The sequence below is a fragment of the Culex quinquefasciatus genome, chromosome 3 (assembly GCF_015732765.1).
Source record: "Culex quinquefasciatus strain JHB chromosome 3, VPISU_Cqui_1.0_pri_paternal, whole genome shotgun sequence".
NCBI lineage: Eukaryota > Metazoa > Arthropoda > Insecta > Diptera > Culicidae > Culex > Culex quinquefasciatus.
Genome location: NC_051863.1, coordinates 141,829,421 through 141,849,343, shown reverse-complemented (window position 1 = coordinate 141,849,343; position 19,923 = coordinate 141,829,421). Strand labels below are relative to the sequence as shown.

General features: G+C 33.1%; 1 protein-coding gene across 3 annotated transcripts in view; it reads left to right on the top strand.

The window, feature by feature from the left end:
- LOC6048902 (poly(rC)-binding protein 3) overlaps positions 1 to 19,327 on the top strand; it is a 516,717-nt gene extending 497,390 nt beyond the window's left edge. For all 3 annotated transcript variants that reach the window (XM_038260118.1, XM_038260119.1, XM_038260120.1), the window contains one exon: positions 19,157 to 19,327. In XM_038260118.1, the coding sequence (XP_038116046.1) occupies positions 19,157 to 19,241 (85 nt within the window). In that variant the 3' untranslated portion in view covers positions 19,242 to 19,327. The remainder of the gene's footprint in view (positions 1 to 19,156) is intronic.
- Positions 19,328 to 19,923: the final 596 nt, after the last annotated feature.

Here is a 19,923-nt window from a genome sequence, read left to right as displayed (position 1 = left end):
GCGTGGATTCTCACGAGAGCCACGCACTAATTTGGATTAATGTCTGATTAGAAGTGCGAGATATTGATTTCACATTTCTGGCGCAGATTCTCGTCGGAATTTGGTGGGAAATCCGAATTTGGAATTAATTGGTATTTGACGAAGAATTTGGGCAAGGTTGGATTTGACACGTCTTAAATGACGTTAATTTTTTTGTTTTTCATTTTGTACAAATTATGTGAACTTAAATTTTTGGTTCTGAATAAACAGTTTGAAGAATTTGAAAATCTGGCAACCCTGTCTAAATTTCTGTGAACTTAACAAAAAATTGTATAACGTTTCCAATTTGAATGATCCTTGATGAAAATTATATCCGATATCGCCTAATTCTTTATCGTTAGGCAAGATTTAAAAATTGTTCATCGCGTTCGAAGATCTGGCAACCCTGTTTGAAGTTATGCGAACTTAAGTGAAAATTATTGAGTACTTCAGGTTTACGATTAAAAAATAACATCTGTAATCGTGTATCTGAATATTACTGAGAACTTGAAGGACCATTCTTACGAATCAAATATTTTGATGATTTGGCAACACTGCTACGAGATATCGATACTTAACTGAGATACTCAACTTGAGATTTCATAAAGGCTAGATTTCGATTTAACAATTTATACCCGAATTGTATCGCTTTTCTTTGCCTTAGAAATAATATTCATAAATTTTGATGTTTTGGCAACACTGCTCTTCTTAAGAGTTTCGAAGTACCAAAAAATGCCATTTTGTAATTTCAGCAAAAATTCTGACAAATTAAATTCGAATACTAAAGATAGTAGAAGCAACGAGTTACAAAATTATGTTTTCTCAGCAAGAGTGGAAAGATACGAAAAGTGTAGAAAAAATCGAGCATGCATTTTTTGAAATTCCGGAAAAAAATCCGTTGAGCAAATCGAGCGAAATCGGCCTTTTATTTAGAATTTAAATTTTTGTATTTTTAAATCCGACTGAAATTTTTTTGGTGCCTTCGGTAAGCCCAAAAAAGCCATTTTGCATCATTAGTTTGTCCATATAATTTTCCATACAAATTTGGCAGCTGTCCATACAAAAATGATGTATGAAAATTCAAAAATCTGTATCTTTTGAAGGAATTTTTTGATCGATTTGGTGTCTTCGGCAAAGTTGTAGGTATGGATACGGACTACACTGAAAAAAAAAATGATAAACGGTAAATTTTTTTGGTGATTTTTATTTAACTTTTTGTCACTAAAACTTGATTTGCAAAAAAACACTATTTTTAATTTTTTTCATTTTTTGATATCTTTTAGAGGACATCAAATGCCAACTCTTCAGAAATTTCCAGGTTGAGCAAAAAATCTTTGACCGAGTTATGAATTTTTATACAAAAAAAAATCGAATGACCGAAATCTGAGAGAACTGCTCCTTTGAGAAGTATTTTTTTCTTCTGTGAAACGTTTTCTCACTTGAACGTTATTTGCCGTCAAGATAAGCGTCTAAAAGCATATTTATATCGGAAAGGATTATTTTTCGATACAAGTGCGAAAAAGTTGCACTTTTTAGCACTCAAATAATTTCAGCTGTTATTTTTCGCCACGAATAACTGGAAATCTTGAAAGTTTCACAACGAATCTGCAAAATTTATTTTTCATCAAAAACTGAAAACGGAATATCTTCCGATCCGCAACGTATCAATCTCTTAAGGTGATTTTAATTGCTTTCTCCCCGAAGTGTGCTGCTCGTGTAACTTTGCCCCTCCCCCACTTGAAATTTGTTACCCAAATTGGAAGATTAACTGACACGGCTTTTCCTCGCGGTGCTCGGAAAAGTTTAGCAAACCATATCGCATTTTAATGAGCAGAGGGGGAAAGAGAGAGAAAAAAAAAGTTTATGAATATCCTCTTCTAATGTTGTATTTATTTTTTACTTTAGTTGGAAAGGGGACACCAAATGAGGGAAAAATTAAATCTGTGTAAACGAGGGACTTTATGACAGTTTGATGACTCAAATTGGGTAATTTTTTTTCTTTTGGAGAGGGGCTTCTTAAATTGAGATTACAATTTAAAGTCAAATCTATTTTGTATTTTCCAATTGCATAAAAGTTTGCATTTCGTTCTCAAACTAAAATTTCAAAAATAGCAAAAAATTGGGTCACATCCGCCAAAAACCTTAAACTTTACTTCCTCCATCAAATCGAGTCACAATAATACGATCCATCATTCCTGCCCCAACTGATGTATCGCAACACCTGATGCCAAAATTTCACGTCAAAAGACATATTTTCATGGCTGGAAGCAAAAAAAAATCCCCAAAATAATGATGCGAGAGTTTTGCTCTTTTTGCGAGCTCTCTAATTCGTATTGATGATGATGGATTTTCGAATGTGCGCCACCCAAGTTAGACATTGCATACATTCGGGCGCTTCGCGCCAAAGCGCGCCATCTATTGAGAATTTTATCGTTGTTGATTTTTAAAGCGAATTTCGCCCGAAAAGGGTGTTTTCCCAAAGTTTTAAACAGGAAAAACTTGCTCTTGCGAGAATTTGTCGATTCTGTTTGCCTTTTCCGCCCGAAAGTCAAAAACTTTCAATTTGTTTAGCGCACGGCTGAGGGGGCGCGCAATGATTATTATTATTTGCAGTGATGCGAATCGATGGCGGCAAAATTGCTCCCGGGGACACACTCTCCAAACAGACAGTCGGGACTTTTTTGTTGGTTGTCAGTTTTGTTTGTTTGCAGAGTCTCTCTTCCCCCATCGCGGAAGTCGGGAAATTCGATCGTTGACACACAACAGGGGGTTTGCGGGGGGGGAGGGAAATGGAGAACTCGTCAATTTTCCTCTCATCGCTGTGTTTTTCAATTTTTGCCCGAGTCACTGGGAGCATTGTGTGTGAATTGCTGGAAATATGGTGCAGCAGCAGCACTCGTTGCACACAGCTTTTTCGCGATATTGATATTTATCAAATTTCCACGTTTGTGGTTTCCGACGAGTGTTTTTTTATTCGTAATTTCTGCGTGCGCTGATTGTGATCCGTCAATTCGTGTTTATTTGTAAGGTTTGTTCAAAGAGCAACACAAAAAAATCAGCAAATTGCCAGTAGGTAGATCGATAGATTTTTAAAACAAAGGGCAAACAAATCATGATGCTACAAACAAAAAAAAAAACGACTCGTTTTACTTTTTTTTAAATAGTTGCGACCAGTACAAATTTCGTGAAACACGTGCTACCGATCAACAAGTTTTAATCGCAAGAAGAATCGTCCCGAAATCGGATTTTAACACTTTTTTTTTAGTTTTTTGACAATTTTAGGTTAGGCAAGTTACGATTAGTTTGCGCGGAAAGATCCACTTCGGCTGTCGTTGGTTACTTGAAATCATGAATTAAATTCACATTTATTCACAATTGAGGCGTTACGCTTTTTCGTTAATTTTCGTTCATGATTTCGTGAACATCAGCTTCTGTTATGGCAATACAAATTGTAACGTCATTTCCCTTTGAAATGTGATGATTCTACTTGGCATAATTCATGGTGTCATGAAACATGTTCATGATTATTTGAACTTTTATAATTCATAAATTAATATTCATGAGGACAGTAAATCGCTTTAAATGCGCAGGCGTTATATTTGGTCGATTTATCTAAAATACAGAAAAACCTCTTTTCACGCGGTGGCGTTACGCTTTTTATTTCGTCGATTTCTCTAAAACCATATAATTTTTTTTGCAAGCTTTAAAAGCGTTTTGCAGATCTGAACAAAACCTACAAATTGCTTTTAGAAGTTTTTTCAAAAACGTTGCGTCGTTCCTGAGAAATAGACAAATTAGAAAAACCTAACGCACCGCAAATTTCTATTTTTTTAAAAGCCTAGAAAAAATCTGATATGGTTAAAAACTAGCGCTACGAACCTCTTTTTACTCAGATGCGTTACGTTTTTTTTTTGTAATTTGTCGGTTTCTCTGGAACTAGGCAACATTTTTGCAATCTTGTTAAAAGCAAATTGTACGTTTTGTGCAGATCTTCAACACGCTTTTTGAAGCTTGCAAAAATATTCTAAGGTTGTGAAGAAATCGACGAAATAAAAAGCGTAACGCCTCCGCGTAAAAAGAGGTTTAATCTGTATTTATGAAAAAAAAAACAGCGTAAAAAAGATTTCAAAAATATTACTTTGTTGATGATTAATCTATGGAAAACAAAACGTAACGCCTGCCTTTTTAAATTTTTTTGAATGTAAATCACATTAAAGAGAGACCTGTTTTACGCCAAGGCGTTACGTTTTTTATTTCGTTGATTTCTCTGGAACAAAATTTCATTTTTGCAAGCTTCAAAAAGTGACTTGTAAATCTGGATATGATGTACAAATGTCTTTAAAAAGAAACCATTTGCTGGCGTCGTTCCCGAGAAATTGACCGATTAAAAAACGTAACGTTCCCGCGTAAAATGAGGTTTCTTTGTACAAGGTAACAAGAATTACTGAGATTTCTTAGTTCGTCAGAAATATTAAATTCATCACCACCATGTGAATATCTTTTTACAATTTATCCCATTATGATGGACATGCGTTACGCTTTGTGTTTCGTTGATTCCTTAAATAAAACTTCAAATATGTTTTCAATTATTTGAAACCAAATTGGTAAATTAATTGCTTTAAATAGTTTACAAAATTGTTGTCTTGTACAATGTAACGCCTCGACGTGAAGAGCGATTTTAGTGTGAAATTGGTTTTGAATATTGACTCATGAAATTGTGAATCATATTCAGTAATAGTGCACAACTTGTTACGATGTAATGAATTATATTTTTCGTGAAATCGTGAATTCTATTATTTTACAGCTTTTTAGCGGAGGCGTTACGCTTTGTATTTTTTCGTTATCTCTGGCACCAAAAAGCATTTTTGCAATCTTTTAAAAGCGATTTGTTTATTGTCTCAAGACGGACAAATTGCTTTGAAAAGTTTGTTAAAATGTTGCTTTGTCTCAGAGAAATCGCGGAAATACTAAAGTAACGCTTCCGCTTAAAAGGAGCCTATGCTGTAAAAAATTTAGCGTGACATCTATTCAATATTTTTATGACTTTTTGCATCTTCGTAAGAAATTACGTTCCATCTCGTTTTGACAGATGAACATTATTCTTGAAAAATCGTGAATTTAATTCAAATTACCGTGAATTTTATTTTGATTTTGATCACATTTTCAATTAAAATGACGTTAAAATCGTGTTGACAAACTGATGATCTTCCTGAAACCGTGAAAACTTTTCACGTAACCGTGAATTTTTGCTGCGTGACATTGTGAATTGTGATGCGTCACGTCAATTCGGATGGATTTTTCTCCACGCATTTTAAGTAAGAAACATTTTGTGCTTTAAATGGTTTCTCCAATGAACGTGTAGGAATCGATCGATTAGAGCGCCGCCAAAGGCTGTTAGAGCATGAGATAGTAGGGCTAGGACAAAAGAAGGAGCTATAAACATAAAGAAGAGAAGAAAAAATACAAACAAACTTGCTAACTTACTTAGAGTAAGGTGACTTTATCGAACCATGCTGTCAAATCTTGATAAACTTTTGTAGTGTTTAGAGTAAAACGGCCATACAGGCGAGCTCCGCCCCTGAAAAGGGGAGGGGCGCGTAGTTGTAAGTTTCATAAAGTGGAAACAAAAACAAACAAATAATTACTCTATAGATGGTTCACGTCTAGCGTACATGGAGCAAATCCTAATTTAATCCAATCCAACTTAATGTATTTAATCACACACACACACACACACACACCCTAATCTAACAAAGTGACAAAGGAGTACTTTTTGAATAAAAAAAAAAAACAAACAATTACACTTGGATATGTTCCAAATCCAATCAGTGCATAGTCAGTAAACATAACCAACAAAATTTGATGTTACAAAACCACGTTAATTGACTGTTAGGAGACCTCCCAAAACAGAAAAGAAATCTGCAAATTATACGAAGCATTATTTGATGATCCAATTGTAATCAGAAACCCGTAAAAAATGAGTTAATAAAGATAGATACTTGAGATAAGTAAGAAAGAGCTAGAGCCAAAAAGCTTCCTTTTCTTGTTCAAAATTCCCCCGTTCTGTCTCAGACACACACACTAACAACCCCCTCCAAGTAGTTGATAAGTGTACTTTCAGGCAAAATCGCTTCGCTTCGTCGCAAGTCTTCGCGCAAGGATCCTCCAACAAACCAAACAAACAAAAAACCAAGTCCTTATCACGAACCAACTTCCAACCAACCAACCAACCACAAACAAAAATCCAGGAAGAACGAAAAAGGTTCAACCTTCTTTTGCCACATTCATTTTGTAGTTCTCTTTTTTCACTCTGCTCATCCATAATCCGGTCCTAATTATCAACGAGGCGGCGAAAGTCCCCCGGATCGTTATCCGAAAGTCAAACCTCGTCGAAATCTTAATTTCTTCTTCCAGCTCTTCCACCGACTCCAGCAAATCCAGCTAATAAGAAAAAAAAAAGATCAGAAAATCTCTTCTGCCTACACTTAAAATTTGCCACATCCCAAAACCCACAACGCACAAACCTCCAAACAGCACACACAGAATCGAAATCGTTATCAGAAAAGAATAAATAGCTTTTAATATCCGCCCCCTCCCACCAACCCCAGCACTACTATCCATCGCGCCGAACATCAATCGTAACCGACCAATCACACCCACCCGACCCCTTAAAACCACCCCCAAGTCTGGCTGAATATCCTCATCCACCCAAACTCAACCCCCCAAAGTCCCCCTTTTAGCACTCACCACCACCACATGTGTACATTCTGGTTGACATCCTGCGAAATATTGGAATTTAATCCTTTGCCAACCGCAAGCGTCCCACCATACATTCTTGTACATAAATATTACCCCCCAAAACTCCTCCGCTTGTTGATGGTGCGATATCCTGGGAAATTAATAAAAATAGGGGACTCTTTAGGGGTGCGACTTCTTCTGAATTTGTTGTATCGTATTTCCTTAGAAAAAGATTTCTCTATTCTAGCTCTAGATATCACAACAGATTCCACAGTACGTCAAGACTTTTTTTTCCAAATGTTGGTTTGAAAAATTGTTTTTTTCGAAAAGAGCAAAATATAGTATTTTTTTTTAATATTAAACATCTAATCAGTAGTTTCTCAGCCCGAGCAGTATTTACCCAATATCACTAAGAACAACATGGAATCATCAGGTGAGTAGATTTGGCTGTTGCATATGGATCATTTCCGTATTTTCACTAACTGCAACTGCTGCACTAAAATGGTATGAAAATACCAAATTTTGGTATTACTTGGGCAAATAACAGCGACCAAAATGTGCCATTGGTTGCCCAGTAATAGATGGTAAAATACCATAAAATCATACCAAAGTCTAGTATGTGGAAGGGCACAACAATACCAAACCATGATATTCCAAAGGTAAAATAATACCACAACATAAAACCATTTCAATACCAAGTTGAGGTCTTCTGGATTTATGAACATTGCTCGAATACCTGAACATGGTATTACCACGGTTTTATTTTTAGGTATTCCCGCGCCCTTGAAAATCAGATTTTGGTATTCCTGTGGTCTTGCACATACATGATTTTGGTATGATTTGATGGTATTTTACCATCTATTACTGGGCAACCAAGATCACATTTTGGTCGCTGATATTTGCACAAGTAATACCAAAATTTGGTATTTTCATACCATTTTTAGTGCAGCAGTTGCAGTTAGTGAAAATACGGAAATGATCCATATGCAACAGCCAAATCTACTCACCTGATGATTCCATGTTGTTCTTAGTGATATTCTTCACCACACCGAATGCATTTGTCATTGATGAACGGCCTGTGCATGAAGTTCTTGAAGATTCTGAAAAATAACAAGATTGAAAAATAAGTGTTATTAAAATAAAACTGGATTGAAATTCACCAAAACTCAATAATCTTTCGATTGACTCGTTTTTCAAAGTATTTGGTTTTTTTTCAAGTCATTTTAGCGCAAAATTTATTATCTTGTCCAAATTGGTAAATAAAAATCCCAAAGTTTCAGAGAAAATTGATCAAACCTTTCAATACCAAAATAATACCAAAATGTGCCATCCTGACTTAGAAAATTTTCCACAATTTCAAGTCATTTCTGTAGGGGGTATATCAAAAATTTTTAAAATCAAGTTCGAAATTTCTGGTTTTCAATGAAAGCATTCGCTTTGAGACATCATTTTAGTGCAAAATTAATTATTTTGTCAAAATTGTTCAAAATTTTCCCATAGTTTCAGAAGAATTTGATAAAACACTTTAATACCAAAATAATACCAAAATGTGCCATCCTGACTTAGAAAATTTTCCTCAATTTCAAGTCATTTCTTTAGGGGGTATATCAAAAATGTTTAAAATCAAGTTTGAAATTTCCGGTTTTCAATGAAAGTATTCGCTTTGAGACATCATTTTAGTGCAAAATTAATTATTTTGTCAAAATTGGTCAAAATTTTCCCATAGTTTCAGAGGAATTTGATAAAACACTTTAATACCAAAATAATACCAAAATGTGCCATCCTGACTTAGAAAATTTTCCACAATTTCAAGTCATTTCTTTAGGGGGTATATCAAAAATGTTTAAAATCAAGTTTGAAATTTCCGGTTTTCAATGAAAGCATTCGCTTTGAGACATCATTTTAGTGCAAAATTAATTATTTTGTCAAAATTGGTCAAAATTTTCCCATAGTTTCAGAGGAATTTGATAAAACACTGTAATACCAAAAGAATACCAATATGTGGTGTTCGACCATTGACAAATTCTGCAATTTTGCAATATCAAAACGATACCTTAAATTGGTATGATACCACATTTTGCTCTTGCATAATCCTCAAGACAAATTTTAAAGGGTCCAGGAATACCAAAATTTGGTATTGATACCAGAGAAAGGTATTATTACGCATTTCCCTTGTTATTTACCCATGCTCGGGAGATATCACCAGTTGTGGTCTTATTTAATGGCACCGAAAAAAACTCATCAACTGTCAGATCAACTGGACACTGTTTCTTTAGAAATTTCATACTAATAACCCCCCATCCCCTCCCCCCATATGGAATATTGTACACACAACGTGATTTATGGATTGCCCCTTTGTCTAAAAAGAAACAAAATCGATTGCAAATATTTTGCTCCTTCGTAATTCTTCCCGAATTCCGAAAATGGTTATTATTTGTACAGAAAAACCTCTTTTTACGCGATCCGTTACGTTTTTCTAATTTGTCGATTTCTCTGGAACGACGCAGGTACAAGAAAATAAAATCATGATTTTTAAATGAATTTTTTTCAGATAAAACCAATTTTCAAAAATTAGAGTTTTTAATTTTTTAAATATATTTCAGGGGACAAAACCTCGAACACGCCATGGCTGGAGGAGATTATTATTGCAAATCAATTTTCTTCGTCGGAAAGACACTTAGAGCATCTTTTTCGAATATTCGTGACCTAGAACATAATTTATCTAGGTTTTTTGGATTTTTTCATTTTTTTTTTTCGTAGATCGGCTCCCCTGCCACTAACATTTACACACAAGATCCTCTGTAATTACTCTTAGCTTTAAGTAAAATGTAATTACAAAAGCCTATTCGGTCCAGTACCGAAAGGACCTTATGAAAATAATTTTAGGAAAAAAAATCATATATTTTGATGGAGCCGCACGATCATTCACAAAGCATCGTTTTAAAAAGAAGTATCGCGCGCCTCGTTTAACATACTGTTAAAACCTCGCATAGTGCGCAGGTGTTACGCTTTGTATTTCTTTGATTACTTTAAACTTTAGTTGTGTTTATTTTTGCAATCTTTTTGACCCTAATTGTAGATTGGATCAAGACGAACAAATTGCCTTAAAAAATTAAAAGCAAAAATTTAATGTTGTGTTTGGGACGAAGAAATACAAAGCGTAACGCCTGCGCACTATGCGAGGTTTAACTGTACATATGCATATAGATTTTTTTTTGAAATTGGAAGAAATCACGAAACAGATCAGCGATATTTGAAAAGGACCCTCCAAGCGTCCTTCCGACAAATTTTAGGGTATATTGATTTACAATAACAATTTCCATCAGTCATGGCGCGCCGCTTTTTTGAGGCCAAAGAGTTCAGCCAAAAACGTTGCCACCTAGATGATTTTCTTTTATATAAAATGTTTTTTTTGGAAAAAAAATAAATCTCACCCATTTTTTTTGACTGCAGTTTTTAGTATAACATTGTTTTTACAATCGAAAAGTACTCTGAAGGATTTTTTTTTAAGTTTAGGCCGTTGCAAATATTTTTTGAACTTTATGTCCCTCGACTCTGGTCGGGGTCGAGGGGGGGGGGGGGGGGGAAAAATAAAAATTATATAAAATTCAAATAACAAGCCATGGTCTCAACATTTGAATGAAAAAAGTGTTTAAAATGCATTTTACACCTGCCCAGTTGTTTTGCAATCATTAGTTTTCAAAATATCCAAGCATTGAAGAGATTTGTTTTTCGTCGAAAAAAAAATCTTTTTGCGGTGCTGTACATTGGAATTTCACAAAAATTAAAAAAAAATTTGATCGACATGCTAAATATGGTTTTAAACGCAGGAAAATGCATTTCTTATGGTTTTCAGTTGGCTAGACTTCTATTTCCTTTAAAATTATGAAGTTTTTTGAAAAAAAAATTTTTTTTTGCCCCCGGATTTTTCGGACCCATTTTGAAGGGTAGCGGGGGGGGGGGGGGCGACATAAACTTTGAAAAATATTTGCAACGGCCTTACTGTGTTCTAGATATGGCAACATAAATTTAATTTAAACTTATAAATTGCAATTTTTCGATTTTTTATAAATTGTGCCCATGATTGACGATTTCTGAAAGTGTTTAATTCGAAAAGTTCACAAAATTTCCTTAAATTTATTCTGAGAAACATTGAAGATTTTATCTCTGGTTGCTAAAAGACAACGGAGAAAAGAAAAACAAACAGGAAAAATGAAGATTTTAAAGTCTCACCCAAGTCACAACCAACCAGCCCCCCATTTTCTAATGCCAATATTTCATCAACTAATGGTCAAATTTTAAACTTTACATTAAAAACTAGAGGTGGGCAAAAAAAGAGCGAGCCGCTCAAAGAGCCGGTTCACTAAAAAGAGCGAACGAACCATGGCTCACAAAAAATAAACCGCGGTTCCTTTTTAAACTCCGGTCTTTTGAAAGAACCGTTCCAAGATAGAATGATTTTTAAACTTGTTATAATTATAATTTATCGAATTTCGAACAAATTGCATCACAAAATTTGTTTTTAGAATTGAAAATGCAATTTTAATTGAAAAATAATTGCTTATAAAAATTAATCCCAAAATAGCATTGCTGCCAAACACCACTTTAAAGTTTTCAAACTTATATACAGTTTCTTACTTTTCTTTGAAATTCCAAAAGTAAATGATTTTCTAAACAAAATGAAAAAGCTTTTCTTTATATAACTGATCGTACATTAAAGTATTATCCGAATACAAATTTGAGCATTTAAAATTGCATAGCTTGTAAAATATTACCAAAAATCTTCTAAATAGCTGAGAGATTATGGAAAAAAAAATCTCTTGCCTGATTTAACTGCAGTGTTTATAGACTTCATCGAAAAATCAGAATTTAAAAAGAGTTCGCAAAATCACACAATTCTTAAAAATAACCTTTTTATCATAATTTTGAAAAAGAGCGAAAGAGCCGTTCAAAAGAACGGCTCTTTTTAGTGAGTGAACGAAAAAGAACGGTTTTGCCCACCTCTATTAAAAACTGTAGCAAAAAAAAAAATTGGTGAGTACAGTCGACTCTCTGGTTGTCAATATCCAAAGGAACCGTCGAGGAAGGGAATCATCAGTTTACAGAACGATGAAAAATGAAGACTCGATTGAAAATATTTTTTTCTTGATACCCAGCTATGGGAGAGAATCATGGCAACGTCCATCAAACTAAAACAAACTAATGTCAAACACCCTTCAAAGCTTCGTTTCGCCAAGAAAAATGTCTATGCAAGCCATGAGAAAGTGAAATTATTGACAACCGGAAGAGATTTTTAAAGCAAACAGAATCCAAGGGACCGTCGAGGAAGAGATCCTTCAAGCAAGAGAAAATATCGAGGAATGAAGATAATTGAAGTATGCAGATTGAAGGGACTGAAGAATTCATCGATAGATGGAGAATTATTGATATCGAGAAGATCGAAAACCAGAGAGTCGACTTATTTATGTTTTTTTCATTCTAGAGAATTACTCAGAAACCAACATTTTTGGCTGGAGTGAAATTGAACCTTCTGCTTTCGCCTATAAATCATTTTTACGATCCCCTAATAGATCATTTTTACGAGCTTTACCTTTTTGAAATAATCATATTTGTGTTAAAAGAAAAATTAAGAATGTTTTACATTCTGTAGAAAAATTGTCTAAAAAAAGAAATCATAAAGATTTGGATAAATTTCTAAGCATTTTCGAACAATTGAAACTATTTTTTGCGTTTAATAAAGTTGCTCATAGTCCTGGTAGTACTCCGGTTCTCCACTTGAAATTTACCTTTTTTTGCACATAGTTAATCATTTTGTGCGGATAAAAATGAAATATTTCCTGAACACAAAGCAACCTCTTATTACCCGGAGGCTTTACATTTTGTGATTTGTCGATTTCTCTGAAATGATGCAACATTTTGCAATATTTTGTCAGCAATTTGTACGAAAAATATGTGCTTAGTATGGGAACCACCAATGTATATAACTTTTTTAAATTATTTTTTCAATAAAGTTCGATAGAAGATCAATTTTCCTATGCGGTGAAAAATTTGCTGTAATTGGACGATGATTCCGATTCCAGTGCGCTCTGTCATAACGCTTTCAATAGAGTATTGCTTAGCAAATTTATAATTGCCTGGACGTTGAAGTACTTGATAGAATAAATTGCAAACATAACCGAGTGCAGTTGGATTGCATATGAAGTTTTTTTATTTAATTAAAATAATACTTTGTGATCCATCATAGAATAGCTGCAGAACCACAACTATTTGCTGTCATTATCAACATGTTTGCACATTGGAAACATGCAAACAAGTGGCATTCAGTTTTCTAACTCAAATGGCTATTGAAGCGTGAGAAAAAACTTATTATGTAATTATTGACATTGTTCAACAGACTTATCAACCGGAGTTTTGAAATAAGTTTTGAAGTTTGTTTACTGATTTGCACTGAAATTAATTAACAAAAAAAGTGTTATCAGGTGGCAGTAAATCGTAAAAAATCAACGTATGTATCTCACATACGATTACGACTCTATATTACGATGTTTGGCAACAAGTGCTTTCACTAGAATCGATAAGCTTTTTACCTGTTCGGATCTCCCTCATACAGTTCATTACTGGAAATTTCACTGCCCTTCGACTTCCTGGCGGAAAATCAGAGTTGTTCGTTCGTTATGCTTTGAGCACTGTTAAAAATACCTTCAATAAAAAAAATCATCCGATAAATTTACATGCTTGTTGTAAAGACAAAATAGTTATTGGAAATCTTTAGTGTGTACTTTAGAATTTTTTTTTTGCTGTGATCTCGCGCAGAACTCCGTCCGTCCACTCAGACTCTACACTGTTGTTGGCAGAGCAGAATCAAGCGATGTGCTATTTGGAGAGTGCATCCAATTAAAATGTTACGATTTGGTAAATCTGATTATCGACTCTGGCGTTCGCTGCTGCGTGCCCTCGTCGTTTTTGCTTAGCTCTGCTGGAGGGAGTTTTTCAACCGGGGGGTTTTCCACTGTAATTGACTCCGCGAAAATTTTCCCCAATTGCCCCGATTTTGAAAGCTAATTGAATTGTGGCGTACGAATTTGGTGTGATTGACTTTTTTAGGTCCTGATTTTTTTTTTCCTCAAAAAGTGGGAGTTTGAAAAAATCCAGGATATCGCAACCAAGCTTCACTCATCCATAACAACAAATCATACCAACAATACACTTAATCACAGCAATTCCCACTCCCTGCGGTCGCAGAGCTCAACCATCCTAATCCGAAAGCCTAACACACACCGAAAAACCGTTAAAAATCTAATCGTCCTTTTTCCAGGTGAAACCTTTCCCAAATCCAGTGATTTACCGCGCACAGTAACACCAATTAAGTCCCGAACAATAAACAAACAAATGACATCGTCAAAAAACGCTACATAAAAACCAGTGTTCCCAGTTCCATTCCAGCAATCACGTCCATCCGGAATCCGGAGCACCACCACCACCATCCTATGGCCTAAAAACCGTCCAACCAACCGTCAACATCCTGAAATTTGCACCACCACCAACAAAAAAAAACTCAAAATCCATGACAAAAAAAAAAAACTAGCCAATTCGATTCCCGATTGTGACAAATGGCTTCCGGTGGCCACCCTCTACCAAAAATTACAACAAAAAAGGAACAAACTTTCCCACACAGCTTTCCACGGTCGTTGGTGTGAATTTGGAGGAATAAATATCCATTTATCAAACATTTTTAATCCATCATCATTGTGATTTCGCAACAACAAAAAAAAACCAAACTCTTCCACACACGTGCACCTCTTTCCGGAATTCGAACGGAAAACCAAGAGCTTCCCGAAATCAAGTAAAATTTAAGCGATTCCTCCTTCTGTACATATACAAAAAAAATCCGCCAACGAATCCAAGCTCCAACCACCACCACCAAAAAATGTACAAAATATTATAAAATATACACCACATCCCGGTAAGAACAATTTTTCGTTTTATATCCAACTTTTTATTATTTTTCTCTTTTTTTCTTTCATTCATTCGTTTTACTTCTTCTACTTCTTTCACGTTTGTTAGAGCTCGTTCCCCCCCCCCCCTCTCAGCATTTTCCTCCGGGACTTTTCCAAATGCTTTCATAAAAACACACACACACCTTCCTCCCTCCCTCCACCAATAACCTAATCTTATGCCTTAGCCGCGATTGGAAGGGAGTTCCTTGGTCCGTCCTTGTGCTGGTTTTTCCCTGTTTTAATATTTTTTTATTCTGTTTTTCTGATAAGGAATGCCCGCTTCTTGTTTGACTTATGGTATGCGCGCTCCTTTTTGGATTCTCTTATCGTTTTTATTTCATTTGCCTCTTTATTCTCCACCTCCTGACTGAGTTCTGTTTGTTTTCCTAACGTTTAGTGTGTTTCTTTCCCCTCTCTCGCTCTATAGTTTTTGGGTGCTTTTTTCTGATTTTGTTTTATTAACGTGTGACATTGAGCAATATCCGACCGGCTATCGATCAACCTGGAATTTGACCAATCCAAAGTAGGCGCCGCCAATTTTATGAACAGAAAACAAGCGTTAAACTAATGTTTGTTTTTTGGAGTGACATTTGGTCACGGAATTGATTTTTACTGATCATTGGGTCACCGAAATTTATGGGCCTCAATTTATAGCGCGTAACATGGTTTGGAATAAAAGGAGCGTCAGCTACTAATCTTAATGATAGCAAATGTACTCATCAAGGTGTGATAAAATTAACAAGGACAAATTCCAAATATGAGCTTGATTAGATTAAACCCGCAAGCTGGTTTGACTTGTTTCGTGTAGTCGAAACTTCAAAATTAGAATTGAAATGCATTTTTTCAAGTTCATAATCATATTTAGCATGTTTTTTTTTCAAAAATAAAAATTGACAATGTTTAAATGTTTTGACAACCAATGATTGCAAAACAACGAAGTTCAAGATTTTTATAAGTCTCAGAGTTTAAGAATTTTAAAAATTTTAAAACATTTAAATTATTGAATTTCTGAATTTATTAATTTTTGATCCAGAAATTTAAAATTATGGAATTTAATAATTCATGAATTTCAGGCGCAGAAATTTCAAATTTTATAATTTCATAATTTGATAATCTCTAAATTTTATATTTTTTTATTTCTTCATTTTTTCTTTAATTTTGTAAATGTCTCGAGTTTCTGTAATTTTTTTTACATTCTGTCAATTTCTGAAATTTCTTGATTTAATAGTTTTTTTTATATATAGAATTTCCCAAGTTTCTTGAAATTCTAGATATTTTGATGTTTTCTTTTATTTTATTATTTTTAAGATTTTATTGTATTTGTTGTATTTCTAGAAATATAAGAATTTCTAAAATATAAAAAAAACATCCAAAATTAGTATTATTTCTAGTTATTCTACAATTTTCTCGAATTTCTTGAATTTATAGAATTTTTCGAAATTCAAAAGCAATTTCATGAAAAAAATGAAATTTTTAGAATGTCTGGAATTTTTTCAATTTTGTATTTCTTATTTAATTTTAATTTTTTGTTTCTTTTGAAATTGAAATTTGGTTATCTGGATTTTTTTAATATTTTGAATTTCATTTTTTTTTATTTTTTTATTTCCTAATTTTATAGATCTTTGGATTTTTTTTTAAAATTCTTGTCTTTCTTGAATTTCCTTTATTTTTTGAACTTCTTGGTTTTTTTTTTATTTCTTAATTTTTTGAATTTTTTAAATTAGTTGAATTTTTTGACTTTCTTGCATTTGATAAATTTCTTAAACTTCAATAATTTGTAGATTTTTTAGAGTTTTTGAAAATTCTGAAACTATAGTTTTTTTTATTAATTTCTAGATAGTTTTTTTTTAATTCTTGAATTTCTTGTTTATTTTTGGATTTTTTTTAATTTTTTAAAATTAAAAATGCAATATCTTCATCTTAAATTGCTGATATTTTTGAAATGTTTCAAATGTGTATTTTTTTATTGAATTTCTAAAATTCACTGCATTTCTTGAATTTTTTAATATCCTACATTTTAAGATTTTGTTGAATCTTCTAGATTTTTTGACTTCTGGGATTTTGGGATTTTTTTTAAATTACTTGAATTTTTTGTTTAGAAAAAAAGAATTTTTGGTCTTTCTTGAAATTTTGAAGAATGTGTGGAATTTCTTGAATTAATATTTTATGATTTTTAAAAATTCTTCAATTTCGTGAATTTCTTAAAAAAAATTCCATGAATTATTTTTAATTTTTGGATTGGATTTTTTTTTTGAAGTAGTTCAAGTTCAGGAACTTCTGGGTTTTTTTTTAATTTCTTAAATTCCTGGATTTGTTTTATTTTGTTTCTTTGTTTATCGAGAATTTTTTTTGAATATATGGAATGTCTTAAATTTATTGATTTTTAATCTTAAAAAAACACTCAAGAAATTAAAAAAATAGATTTAAGAATTTTAAGTCATTTTAAAAATTTCCAATTGATATTTAAAAAAATCCAAAAATTTAAAATATATGAGTTCAAGATATTTTTTTAAATTTCTGATGTTCCAGAAATTTAGAAAAAAAACGACATTTAAGAAATTCATGAAAATGAATGAATTCAAGAATATTTTTTTAATACACATTTAAAAAGTTAAACATTAATTTTTTTCAAGAATTTCAAGAACTCCCAAATCATCAAAAAAAATAAAAAAATCAAGAATCTCAAAAAAAACTATTTTTCATGTTAATAAATCAAGACACTAATAAAAAAAAACTTTAAATTCCCGAAAATTAAGAATCAGAAGTAAATTTCAAATTTATATATTCAAGAAAATAAAAAAAAAATGGTTTTTTTATTTCTTTGTATATTTGTAGATTTTTGAAAATTTCTTGTTTTTCTTGAATTTTGGGAATTTTTTTTTTTCTTGTAGTGTGTTGAATTTCTTAGATCTATTGATATTTTCCTGAAACAAAAGTTTGTATTTTTTTTAGTTGTTTTTTCATTTAATGTTTTTGAGTTTTTTTTTCATTTGAATTTCTTATTTTTTTTGGGAGTTCTAGATTTTTATATTTTGAATTTTTTTGTATATCTCAAATTAAAAAAAAGAAATTATGCTTGAATTTCTTGATTTTCATGAACTTCTTGAATCTTGTTGATTTGGTAAATTTCTGGAAAATCAGAAATTTTTAAAAATTCTTGAACTCTTATATTTTAAAATTTTTGGACCTTCTTAAATATCTATAATCTAGAAATTTTCAGAAGGACTTAAAATTCTTCAATTTTTGTTTTTTTTTAGAATTTCTAGAGTTTTTTTTTATTATTCAAATTTGTCAAATTGTCTGTCATTCTTGAATTTCTTGATTGTTTTTAAAGGTTTTGCACTATCCTTTATATGTTTTGGAGATTTTTAAGAATGATAATTTGTTTCGGCCTTATTCTGAATTTTTTGAGAGATGAATTGATTTTTGATCTTTTATAATTTATTTAACAGAAAAAAAACTCATTTCATCCCCACACTTTCAAGTTTGAATGGTGGTATGAATGATAGCGTACTTGAAATGTCAAAATCGCGTGATGTTACCAGCCTTTAAAAAAAAAGTGTTGCATTTTGACAGCGTCAAACATAACGCCCTTACCATTTCAATAAAATCTAAAATCGCGGTAAGCTTTAATTGCATTCCAGATTATTCAAAATTTGTTAAATTAAATTCTTTTTTTACAAATAGAATAAAAAAAGATTTCGAGTTAAATACGAAAAACGGGGAAAAATAGAAACTGTCAAAATAGTTTGTAAAATTCATAAGTGTAACTTTTGTAGATTTTCGTTTGTTTCAACTTTTCGTCGAAAACCTTCCGTCTCCATCGAAATCTTAGAGCCTCTTGGAGACGCAATATATTTGTGGAGAGATATAAAACATAAAAGACACAATATTCAGGATTGGTAAAGATGGTTGGTATTGCTCAATTTCAATGGTTTTGACTAATAATTGATTGCTTTTCTTTATCATTTTTTCCATTTAATTCTTTAGAACAGTTCATTGCATCATCTTCTTCACTTGTTTCTTAGAAATGGCTTGATTTAGTAATCCAATTCTTGCACAATCCCCTAAAAATATCCCCTTTTCCTCAATCAAAACAATCTCCACCTCTCAAACCACCAAAAAACCGTGTTTCGTCGAGCTGATTGTCCATCTATTTTTCCAGTGATCGCAAATCACACTCAAATATGTCGTCCAAACTGAATCTCCACTTGAAACCGAAAATGCAGTACAATCTCGTTTTTATCATTTTTCTCTAAATCCGCGATCGCGCTAGCAAAAAAACACTTCCGTCTTATCACATAACCTCAAACGTTCCACCAATTTGTAACCACCGTTTCTTCTCTCTTTTCTTTTTACTCTCTTCTCCGCACCTTTTCTCCATCGACGTATTGTGTGTGTAGAATTTCGATGGAAACCGCCGGACTGCCAATCCCCGGCTACCACTACATCGCCCCGAACCACATCGTGAAAGCGCCCATCCACTAAACCGGAACAACCCATTTGGCCACCATCACCACCAACAACCCTTGTGGAACCACCCCCTGGAAACCTGCGGAGCCATTTTTAGTCTGGGGACGATCGTGGACATTTAACTAAATTTGGTTCTTCATTTTTGCAACACTGGAACTCTGGTGGCACGCGCGCTCCCCTGGCGGATTCCGGTGGAACTACAACACAGTTGACAGGTGTCACGTGCGGTGGAGATGGCAACACAGTGTGTGCAACAACAACGTGTTTTTTCGTTTCGTTTCGTTCGTTTTCTTTCTAAGCTAAACTAAACAACTTCATACTTGTAGTTTTAGGCTTAGGTTGCTGACTATGACTAGGATCCTTATATATCGTGCTAGGGTTTAACGTGTTTGTTGAAACTGTTTTTTTATTATTATTTTTGCGTAATGTTTAGGATACTTTGTTCTCTTAGGGGTAAACATACTCTCTAAACTGTATTTTGTAATCAAGTGAGGGCGGATAATGTGCGTTGAAAGAAGAGGGGAATTTACACTGTGACACAGAGAAAAAAAAAACAAACAAAAAAGAGAAACCACACACAGGGAAATAATAAAAAAAAGGTCGGAAAACAATACAAAACTGATCGAGAGCAATGACAAACAAGAAAAAAAGACGTAAAGCCGGGCAAAAAGTAACATAAATAGTAACACAGGATGGT